We start from the raw sequence: 12,073 nt of genomic DNA on the forward strand, positions 1-12,073 counted from the left end.
CCGTTACCTATGATTGATTATAGCTCGAGTGAATACATTTTATGAATAATTTTACATTTTAAATTTAAGAAGTTTTTTTAATATTATTTTAAATTATAGAGGTTTTAACCTTTGGGTCATTTTTGAAATTATGGATTGTTTGTTTAAGGACAAACGATCACCCAGTCAAACCATCCTGAATGGAGTCAGTATGGATTTCAAATCAAATGCAACAACCGATTCTGAGTCGAGATCGGTTGTTGCATTTGATTTGGAGTCCATAATGACTCCATTAAGAAATCCGAACCGGTTCCGAAATGAGTTTAACTGGGCACCAGTGAGCTTTAGTTTTCCATGCAGCGTTACAATAATTAAAATTATCCTTCTTTATATCATGAGCTGTTTTTCGAATTATAAATTGTTCGATCCAAAAAATAGTTAAGTTTATTATTTCTGGATGTCGCTAAATTTTTTTGAATGAATTTACATATATTGAATCATCGGTTGCTAAACTACTCTAGCGCTTGGGGCGATGCCAGTGTAATGCGGATTTGCCGCATAATTGAGACCATGGATCCGAGCTGGCTGCCGACCCGCAGTCGGAAGCGGCGGCCCCTCGCAAGCAATCCTGTGATCCTTGAAGCGATGTGGTGTAGCCACATTAGGCATAAATGTTATTTATTAATTTGTAAAGGAAAAATAAACTAATTAATTTTTGACCTTAAGTAGTTCCTGCCCGTTTCCCTGTATATAAAAATATGGCACATAACCTCCAGTATGATCACTTCTCAAAATCATGCGAAATGTCCGTTACAACAAATGACCGTCATCTTGCGCAAAATTAGAAATTATGCCAAATGACCTTTATTCTGGAGTTAAAATAAATTATGCCAAATGACCTTCAGTTTGATCAATTCTCAAAATTATGCCAGGTAACCGTTACGCCAAATGTTCGTCATGCTAAATAACCTTATGCCAAATGACCCAGACTCCTGTTGTACGATTGTAGAAAGTTCAATGTAAAAGTTCATATGGGTGCGTATATCACTATGAAAAGTACCACCTTTACGCGCAAGATGCGTTGTTGTTTCTGTCTCCAGATCTTGGACAGAGTTGCCAGTCTTTTTGATATGTAGTTTTTGATTTATGTAACAATTCGTTTCACACTAATGGCGGAATAATGTCTGGTCCAGCGGTTCAGAGGATACGGCGCTGGCCTCCTAAGCTATTCGTCCCAGTCAGAAAGGTTTCTTAGTGGTCGGTCGTGCAATCGTTTGACACACTATGGATCCGCTGCGAAGTCTATCGATAAAGAGAGCAACAGACATCAAAGAACTACCGCTGGGTAGAGTTCGCTCGTAGAGAAGACCATCCTATTAATGTGAATCAAATTCTAGGATCAGTCGAAAAGATTAATCGGGCGTTCGGTGAACTGAAGGTGGTTCCGAACGAGATAGAATCAATGCGTGCGGAACGTTCCACTTCGTGGTGAACTAAAAAGCTGATCTACACGATGACGGAAGCGACCGTTAGACAGCGAAACAAAATCAGATGTCAATATCAGAAAGCTGGGGACCTCTACAAAAAGTGTGTGGCGGCCAAATGATCCGAGTAGAATCTACTACCTCTAGAGTTCTACTGAATAACAAAAGTTTTGCGAACATGGTGTGGTGCATTGGTTCCTTTTGGAAAGGGTCGAATGTTCCCCGCTGAAAAGGCGAATGCAAAAGGAAAGAACAATCACGCTATCGTTAATCCAAAGGAACCAGCGCGGTACGAGAGACAATAACAACCCTGTGTGAAGCTTCGTACAGGTGTGGAAACAAGAGAACAATCGGTAAAGAAGATAGTTCGGCCGGGAAGAACAATGTGTTGTATGAAAAATGCTTGGGAAATTCGGAAGAGATTCGACTGCACGGAGCCGGATAAAAAAGTAGGAATACGATTAAAAAGAAATTGCACAGGAAATTTGGTGTTCGACCTTCTTAATTTGACGAGGAATGGCTAAAACCCTAAGATATGTGTTGTATGAGCTACGCAGAAGTCAACTCATTAATTTTGAGACAAATCACGGCGATCGGAGAAAGCTAAAAACTCTTGAATCAGTTGAAGCATCCACTTAATAATATTTTAATCATTTTCTCTGATAATTTTTTTTACCGCGATCGAAAGGTGAACCAAAGAAGGATTGACAGATGGCTTCCACCAGCCCGTAGTCAGGTTCCTGTCGTCATGCTAACCAAGTTTCCAACTAATGTTTCTATGGACAGTCTTCAACGTGGTATACATGAAGGTTCTACAGGATGTTTTTGTACCCTAGATTAAGAATGTTACTACTGGTCAGTCTGCTAATAACGCTAGGAAATTTAGGATAGAAGGATATTTGGCGTCCTAACATTCCCGATCACAATCCTTTGGATGGGACTTCGTCAAGCGGGATACTAATAGAACATATTTACCCCTCTTAGGAGGGGGACCATATATAGGCGAATACTTACTAGCAGCTTGGAGTTAGTACCCAAAAAGCATAGGAGAAGACAAAAGCAACAAAAATTTTAAAAAAATCTAACTGAGCAAGTGTGGTAAGCCCGTTCACCAAAAGTGGGCTAGCGAGGTCTCCGATCCAGCAAGTCGATCAATTCAAATAAAGCCGCAACAGCAGCAGCAGCAGTGAGAGCAGCTCTGGGAGACCATACCGGGAATGAGCGGTGACAAACCAGGGGTTTCAGGCGTGCGCGCCGAAATCAAGCATTACCCAAGAGCTGTCTAATGGGTTGCCTAAAGTGACGAAGCTGAGGCAAACAATCGAAGAGCTCTGCGAATTCATGAAAAGCAAGGGTAACGTGCACGGACAGGTCAGGGATCTAGTGATTAGCATCAAATTCGCCGTAATAGCAGGCGAAGCGAACAGATTGCGTTACTGGAGAAAAGACATTGAAGATTACAGAAGTAGCAGAAGTCTATGAGACGCCAAAGGGTGATCGGTATTCTCATTCACTGAAAAGTATAAAGGAAACACCAGGTGAGGAGAAGGAGGGTTTCCCAAAAAGGTCGGTGAAAGACAGCGAAACAACTGACAAATGGAGAGTAGATAGTGAACCATAGAAACAACAGGGAAAAAAACAGAAAGAAAAGGATGAAAAGAAGAAAGAAGCTAGGAGAGATATACGGGTGACGTTCTAGTCAAACTACGGTATGACGTACGCTGTGATCCTTAAAAGGATGAGAGAAGATCCCAAGCTGAAGGAGCTAGGGGAGACCGTAGTACGAACCAGGCGCGCTCAGAAAGATGAGATGCTGTTCCAGCTGAAGAAGGATCCATTCATCAAGAGTTCGACCTGTTGGGAACTCTTGGCAAAAGCGGTGGAAGGAGAAGCGAAAGTGAGTGCTTTAGTTCAAGAAGCGGCGGTCGAATGCACAAATCTGGAGATCACAATGGAAGACGAAGTGAAGAACGCACTAATAGAGCAATGTAACCTGAAGAAAGTTCAGATGTCAATCAGGTTGAGGAAGGCACACAGACAGTAGCTTATCGCCAGCAGTCGACCGGTAAGAGCAAAGTCGGATGGTCCGTGTGCTCATTACGACTGATCCCTCGAGCCACTAAACAAACGGAGAAGTGTTTCAGGTGCCTGGGTTTCGGTCGTCTGGTAAGAAACAGTGGAGGTCCGGACAGATCTGATCTGTGCAGAAAATGTAGGGAAAAGGGGCACATTGCTAGAGACTACAGAAAGCAACAAGAAGTACTTGCTCAGTACAAATTCTTATGCCCGGAATACAAAAAGGCGAAGGCAGGCCAACGATGATGGAGATAACCCAGAATAATCTCAATCATTTTGAAATAAAAGCTATTGTTGCGGTAGTCAACATCAGAAACAAAGTGCGGCGTAGCAATTATTGCAGAGCATACGTGTTCCTCCTGGTAACGGTAACTGGGCGGTGGATGGTGCAGGTATGGCGACAATTCAAGCTATGGGCGGTTTCCCCGTCCAAGAAGTGGTGGATAACACACACGAAGGCTTCGTGATCGCCAGGATCAACGGCGTACTCTTATGTAGCTGTTATGCTTCCCCCACGGTGGACATCAGAGCAGTAGGATCGGACCTACTCGCTAGTCGGACGAAGGAGATTTTATCGTTTGGGTCATGTAGTGGGGTGAAAGGCTGACCAACGCAAGAGGTTACAGCCTGTAGGAAGCCCTGGCGAACCTGGATGTAAGGCTGTGCAACTAAGGTTCCGCTAGTACATTCAGAAAGATGGATGAGAATCCATCATCGAGTTAACATTCCTCAGTGCAGCGCTGTGTTAGCGAGCACTACGCACATATTGACCACCAATCGATCCATGGTCGGCGGAATTGCATTGTAACGCAGAGAGTGAGAACTGGCGAGCGCAAGTGGAAAATAAAGGACTTCGATAAAGATCTTTTTGTAGAAGCACTTCGTGCTGACAGCCCCGCTCCGATTTCGAATGCCGATGGCTTGTCGGAAGCATTAGCGATGGCGTGTGACGTGACAATGCCGAGGAAAATGGAGCGGAGGAACTGCTGGCGTCCGGCGTATTGGTGGAACGAAAGGTTCAGCATCTTCCGGTGCTACCTGCCTAAAAGCCAGAAGACGCATTCAGAGAGCAAGATCGGATTCATTCCGGGCGGCTAGGAACGCTTTTAAACGCAAGATAGTGCTTATTAAGTCAACCTGCTACAAGGATCCGTGCAGAGAGGTAGATGCTTACGCTTGTGGCAACGCTTACCGTGTCGTGTTGACAAGGATTAAGGATTCAACGATGCCAGTCGAAGTGTGCGTAGACAAAATGAAGATTGCCGTGGAGGGTGACAATCGAGTATCCAACGACGACCTCTTCATAGTGGCGAAAAGGTTGAAAGCGAAGAAAGCTCCCGGTCCGGATGGTATCCAGAAGCTGGTGTTGCTGCCAACATCAGGGAAACCGCCGGGTCCAGCCTACATGCCGGCTGGATACTCTTGATACACTTCTGGAAAGGGTCATCCTCAACAGGCTGTCGACCTACGCTGAAACGAACTATCGCAGAGGCAGTTCGGTTTTCGGAAAGGGGCTCGACGGTGGACGCCATCCGCACAGTCATCGCGAGCGCGGAGAAAGCATCGAAGCGAAAGAGAAGGGGTAATCGCTACTGCGTCGTGGTAACGATAGACGTGCAGACGACTGCCGTAGCGCTGCACAGAATGCGGGTTCCGGACTATCTGTCCAAGAATCTGAAAAGTTACTTCCAGAATCGAGTACTGGTCTACGAAACGAAATACTGGGAGTACCTCAGGGCTTCGTGCTCTGCCCAACGCTCTGGAATATAATGTACAATGGAGTGTTAGCACTGGAACTGCCCAGAGGAGTTCAGATCGTCGGCTTTGCAAATGACTTCCTGACGATAATTGGCGAATCCCTTGAGGAGGTGGAGATGTTGACGGCAGAGACAATAGACATCGTGGAAACCTGGATGGCAGACGTCAAGATGCAGCTGGTTCACCACAAGATGGAGATAGTGCTGGTAATCAACCGTAAAAAATTCAGCGTGTCGTGATCAGTGTCGGGGGACAATCCATATCACCGATGCGTGCGCTGAAACATTTGGGTGTGATGATCGACGACCGGGTCAATTACAACAGCCTCATCGACTAGGTATGTGAGAAGGCTGCGAGGATAACTGACACATTGGCAAGGATCATGCTTAATAACGGAGAAGCAAGATGCAGCACGAGACGTCTCCGCGCGTGTCTCATTCCCAATACTACGGTATAGCATGGGCTGCTGCGCTGAACTCAAAGCAGAATCTGACGAAGTTGACAAGCACGTTTCGCCCAATAGCTATTGGTGTCGCGTGTGTCTAAGGAAAGATATCGCCGGAGGCGGTTTGCGTAATTTCCGGGATGATCGCAGCTGCATCACTCTGGCTGAGGAAGGTGGATCCACCGACTCATCCTATTTGTGTCTGCTTGAGTGCATAGAAAGCATGGAGAGGTGAACTTCCATTTGACGCAATTTTTGTCCGGGCACGGATGCTTCTGAAAGTACCTGCATCGGTTTGGACACGCTTCGTCACCCCTTTGCCCGACCTGGAAAACCTACCAAATAGCTCATGCGCCGGCTAGATCCACTGCCGGGGATTAGAGTGAATAGGCTATGTCAAATATCTAGCAGTGGATCGTTGAGGCGCCAGTGAATCGGAAGCTAAGCTCCACGCGGAATCGCCGGACAGACTCAGCACTTACTGGCTGGCCCGTTGAGCAGGCTAGGTCCACCCCCAGGGACTTGATCGAGTAGATCGGAACGGAACGGAACGGGGAGCTAATTGGCTCACTGGAAACGAACAAAGGTATCGGAAGAAATCTACAGCCAAGTAATTTACGGTAGGGTACGGTTCGCCACCGTGGACTATCGCGACAAAAATGGAACTAATTGGCTTAACAAAACAAACACCGGTACCGAGAGAAATTCCACTATCAAAGAACTCTCAGTCGGACTAGGGGCTAGGAGGTAAATGGCTCAAAGAAGCGGGTATCGGAGTCGATAGAAAGTCCTTCGTAGGGAAACTATTTGACGGAGTAGGGTGAGTTCACCGTTGGAGACTGTCCGAGTAGATCATGATAAGACCGGCTCCTAGAATCAGCATCTAAACGACTCACGGCGACGAGAGCTAAATGGTGAGGTAATAGATGGAGACAAGAAGCAAGATAAAAGTCGAGAGTTGAATCAAAGCTTAAAGATTGAGCCATTTCATGATCCAAGTAAGGCTCCGAGATAGAACAGAAGGAAGAGGTGCGACAAATGTACATCGACTCCCTCTGCCCCACTAAGTGATACATTAATGTAGTTTCATGAGGAAGAAGGCCGAAAAGAGTAAGGAGTGTTTTTAGTGGTTAAGCGCGAACGTGAGTCGTGAGTTCCACACAGTGCCAATACACTACAAGCCAGGTGTTTGAAGCTTTTTAAACCTTACTATAAAAAAACAAATGCTTGACAGGTGACTGGGCCCAGTGCGTTCACTCGTAGAATCTATCATTTCGATGATCGCCTCGATTCTATGAAACCAGTGCACAACCAAGCTGACTTAAGCTGGCATCGTCTGGTGAATGTAGGTAACCGTGTAGCCTCAGACACGACAGAATGAGACGGACTGGACTCGATAGGGCCTAGTGACGGAGGCTAGTGACACAAAAAATTGCCTCCATATGCATCCATGTAACACAACATTTACTCCCATTCCACTGGTCGTTACTGCATTAAACAATGATAGTGTCACTTGACCATACAATATTAAGATTCTGGTCGGAAATGTGTCACGTGGAATAAATGGACAATCTGCTGCCCTTACATCCGCTACGTCAGTTGGATGGGAAATAATCATAATGATGCTGTTGTAGGGTGTGGGAAAGTCTCCACACTAGAGACAGGTCTCACGGACCCCCTTCAACATAATCAAAAGAACAAAAAAGCAAACTTCTTACTACACAAATTCACATTTTAACATCGCGGCGATAAGTACTCCGTTGATTCCAACCACTCGTCCAGGCACGTAACGGTAGATAATACAACAACACACCAGAACATAACGAAAGTGGATCTCTACGATCAACTACAGTTCTTAGCGCCGTACTTATGTCGTTTTTGCTTGAAACTGAAAAAGTGCGAAAGTGACGCACAATTCAAAAGTATGTTAAAAGAACTTATTCTTTGGGTTCTTTTATTTTTCCGTGCATCGTTAACCCACACGGTTAAATAAAACAACCTGCAGAATAAGTTCTTTTAACTTACTTTTGAGTTGTGCGTCGCTTTTGCACTTATTAGTGTTGTCAAAAACAAAAAGAGAGATTCGACTCAGTCGAGGTCTTCCGTGGAGGAAGGTACTTTTGAGTTGTTTGGGGTGAACTCAAAATTAGGTAAATTCAACTTAAATTTGAGTATAAAAAACCTATCAATGAGTTGTAATTTTTGCCGTGGTTAAATGGAAACTACCTTCAACACGGTTTACCTAATTTTAAGTTCCCCCACGATACCACGAGATTGAATCCAAGGAACTCAATTTTAGGTAGTTTTTCGTTTCCGTGCAGATCCATCAAAAACGTTTGAAGCAACTAACCGTGTCAAAGTTGTCATGACAACGACGCTTGTTATAAACTATTCTTCGTGTTCTGGTAAACTTTTCAGCGACGGACCATTCTGTTTGATGCTTAAACATTGAAAATGTCACGTGCTTTAACGATACAACGACACACATTTCATTCACCGGATTAATTGGTCTTGCGAAGAAAACAAGATGACTAAAGTCAACTTGAACGTATCTACAAGACGACCGCTCCCATCCAAAATCGGCCCGATATCCGCAATCTGCAACGTTTTTTTTTTCTCGTTCCATTCACACTCCCTTCCCTTTGCAGGACTTCTTCCGTGAGGTGCTGCACCAGCGTGGCCGCCTACTGGACGACTTCATGTCGTCCTTCTTCTCCGACAGTGAGGATTCGGAATTGTCGGAACTGTACGACTATTATGACAGCTAGTTGCTCAGTTCTGTATATCCGCCGGGTCGGCTGCCGCTGACGCTAGAAGGGGAGGAGCAAGAAGAGCAGCAGCAAGCGCACCACCTGCGCGAAAATTTGTGTCACCAGCAGCAACCGCCAGTTTTGGGCATCCTGAGCCACCATCCGCAGCTGCATCAGCAACAACATCAACAACAACAGCACTACCACCACTATCTATACTATTATCAACTATTTGGAAGCAGTAGTAATAGCAACAGCAGCAGCAACAGCAACAACAACAGTGGTAATACCGATAACCGTAACGGCAACAGTAATAATAATCGTATTTTCGTCTATTTGATCCATATTGGAAGTGGAATCACAACGGTCGGTGGAGAGTAGAGCAAACATTCATCCACCACGACCGACAACAGCAACAACAACGCAACACAGACACACACATATACACAGATACACTTTCAGCTATACTTACTTACGCTAGGCACCGCTTGGCGGCGTGCGGGTTTTTTTTGTTCCGAATACGAGGGGTTCTCCAACAGTAAAAAAACGAAACCTCGCTCGGATGGGTCAGTTTATTGTTCATGTCACTGTGTGTGGGGGTTGTGAAATTACTACCCAACCACAACAACTACAAAACGAATATTTATTTTTCGATGGCGTATTTTTTTCTCCGTTCGTGTGTCAATCTAATTTATTAAATATCAACTGAATTTTTTGTGTTCAAATTTCGAGATTGTTCATATCTAACTGTGTGTATCAAGGTTGAGTTATTTTGTTCGAGTAACAGAAAAGAGTCGAAAAATAAAATATAAATCTAGCGAAGAAAATCGATGGACCAAACAAAAACTAAGCGAGTTGAATATTTGATTGAATTGTAGGCATTTGTTTTTCACCAATCATTCGAGTGTATAAGTTAAGGCTTTTTTCGTGTCTGTAGGGATAAATGGTTAAATTTGTGTTATGAAGATATAGAATCCTTCCCACCTAATATAGCGACTGACAGAGATCGGTTTTCAGCGAGACGAGCTGATATCGAACACTGCCTGCCCGGCCATCGTGCTTGTTTTTTAACAGCGTCATAGTAGAGCACAATCACAGAAAGGTTAGTTCAATTTATGTTTAAAAAAAAAGTTTGTCACTGTACCTGAATTAATACCTCACACTCATGTTCGCGCACTGGCACCAACTTTCGTGATAATACTCCCTACACTTGAACTAGCAACGGTTTCAACTATAGGTGGAATTTTGTTTACTCTGAGCAAAACTAGTAGACTTATAAAAGTAACAAACAAAGAAGAAAAAGGGACCATCGATTGGAAACGCGTCCACTACTTTTTACTAGAGCAGGGCACGCCGCCAGCCGCAAATTAATAAAAACAAAAAAGTAGTGCTAGCTTATTATATCGAATACCTTACTTTTGATTCAGAGAAGTTTATACAACTAAACAGAAGAAAAAAAAGAGTGAAACTAGAAGAGACTTCAACACACGCTAATATTATTAATCATTGAATATCTATTTCTATATTAGGAATGAATATTGCATATACTTATATGGTAACACAATTGTAACATATGTTGTTCCCCAATTTGAGAAAAAAAAAGAAATCAAAATACGAAACCAACTCAACTCTAGTAACGCAAGTAAGCAAGCAAAAGAAAAAAAAAACAACAGATCGTATGTTAATTCTAAATCTGAAATTACGCTACCCTTCGTGTTGATCACAGTTTTCTCCATTATACTACTATCGTTGTTTTTTAGTGAGTTTGGCACTAGCCTGTTGAGAGAAAAAAAGCTACATATATGTTAGCTGACTACAGGAAGGACAAGCAACAAAATATAATACATTTACTTAATCGAAAATAAAAAGAACATAGTGAAGAACAAACAAAAACTACGACCATGTTTGGTAGAATCGATGTCACAGTGTGGCTGCTCGTTGTCCCGCGTGTGTACGGCTTTGCAGTTATTTTAAAGATCAGATCAAAGACAGAATTCTCTGTCAATAAGTGGCAGTTACTCTTAGTTTTATACAGTTAACCGGAGGTTTAAAAAGGAACTCAAACTTCCATCATCTAAGACGGACAGGAATCAGTTTGTTGCGTCATCGTAGCCGATTTGGACGGACACAGCCTGATGCATTACAACGGATCCTTTTTTGAACGAATGTGATTTGTATTAACAATAACGACAACAAAGTCGAACGAATTCGTTCGGAAAATCCATTTGTCATAATGCAGAATTAGACTGAATAATTTCCAGATGATTACTAGTAATACTACGTTGCTTATCACATACGATTCAATGACATCTCATAGAGGCATTGAACGCACTCATTTGCTCATTTGTCATTTTGAAAATTCAGTGGGTCTCAGCATGCCTTGACCTAATTTTCACTAGTAATGACAATTAGACCAACCACAAACAAGTTTACGAATCAATTCAACTGTTTTGCAATTTTTAATTTACTTCATTTACCAATAATGTATCTTGCAAAAAGTCAGTTACGCACGCGGCACTAATACCCAATCGGACCGTTTAGGACACGTGACACGCAAACGCCATATCCCAAAAAAAAAGTTTCGGCTACCAGTCGTCGTCGCCGACAGACACAAAAAAATCAAAAAACCGAATTGAATCTCGATGGTTTTCAGGCAAAAGGGTTCTCTAAATAGCCGCAACAAATCAAACCCTGTTATCATTATATAGTATGTGTACTCTCATTAGTCACAGTATGTAATTGCGAAGGACTCAAATTGCACACCACCACCATCACCGACAACCACAACTTACATGAAAAATCAGCGTTCTTAGGCCTAACCCAACACTGTCGTTACAAACTTTATAAACGTGTTAATTATTATTCAAATCAAGTGAAAAAGAACAAACAATATTTGCATTACAACAAGATATGAAATATAAACGGAAAATATGTGATAGAGCATTGAAATAGTTTTTCTTTCACTTCAACTTTTGAAACTAAACGGAATCCGAACCGAACAACTTAATTCTCCAACGTGGTAAGAAGCTGTTCAACGTCTCGGAACCGTCTTTTATATCTTCGAATCCCCTCTTCTTTGCAATCGGATTGAAAAAAAAAAACCGATACCACTTAGTAGTTAGATAAGCTGCTGAAAATAGAATAAATTTCTCGCGGGTGAGATTTTGGGACAAATATTGGTTCTCAATGCAAATGCAGCCTCCTCCGGAGCGATGTTTTTAATTCCCTCATTAACGCGCGATACCGAGTGCCAGTATCTATCATCTTATACAAACAGGTAGGTAGGGCAAACATAATTTATTTCGATACCTTCGCAGTCCCCTCGAGATAATCGCGCACAGTCAACACTCGGTGGCTGTTATCTTAGTTTCTTTCTATTTACCACACGTGCCCACCGGAAGTTGGTACAAATTGGATTCGATTCTGGTGGCGTGGTCGGGGATGGAGCTAATGGCTAATTTTTTCTTCCAAAAACTTGTTACGTTTAAAGCGGGTGAAGGACAATCATAAGTGCAATAATAAGGTGTTAGACGGGAGTGTGTAGCACACAGTCAAAAACACAGGAAGGGTTGAACGCATTC

General features: G+C 43.1%; 1 protein-coding gene across 2 annotated transcripts in view; it reads left to right on the forward strand.

The window, feature by feature from the left end:
- Window positions 1-11,441, forward strand: part of LOC131689286 (probable E3 ubiquitin-protein ligase makorin-1) — a 14,804-nt gene extending 3,363 nt beyond the window's left edge. For both annotated transcript variants that reach the window (XM_058974270.1, XM_058974278.1), the window contains one exon: window positions 8,391-11,441. In XM_058974270.1, the coding sequence (XP_058830253.1) occupies window positions 8,391-8,510 (120 nt within the window). In that variant the 3' untranslated portion in view covers window positions 8,511-11,441. The remainder of the gene's footprint in view (window positions 1-8,390) is intronic.
- The last annotated feature ends 632 nt before the right edge of the window (window positions 11,442-12,073 follow it).

Source organism: Topomyia yanbarensis, chromosome 1 (assembly GCF_030247195.1).
Source record: "Topomyia yanbarensis strain Yona2022 chromosome 1, ASM3024719v1, whole genome shotgun sequence".
Lineage (NCBI taxonomy): Eukaryota > Metazoa > Arthropoda > Insecta > Diptera > Culicidae > Topomyia > Topomyia yanbarensis.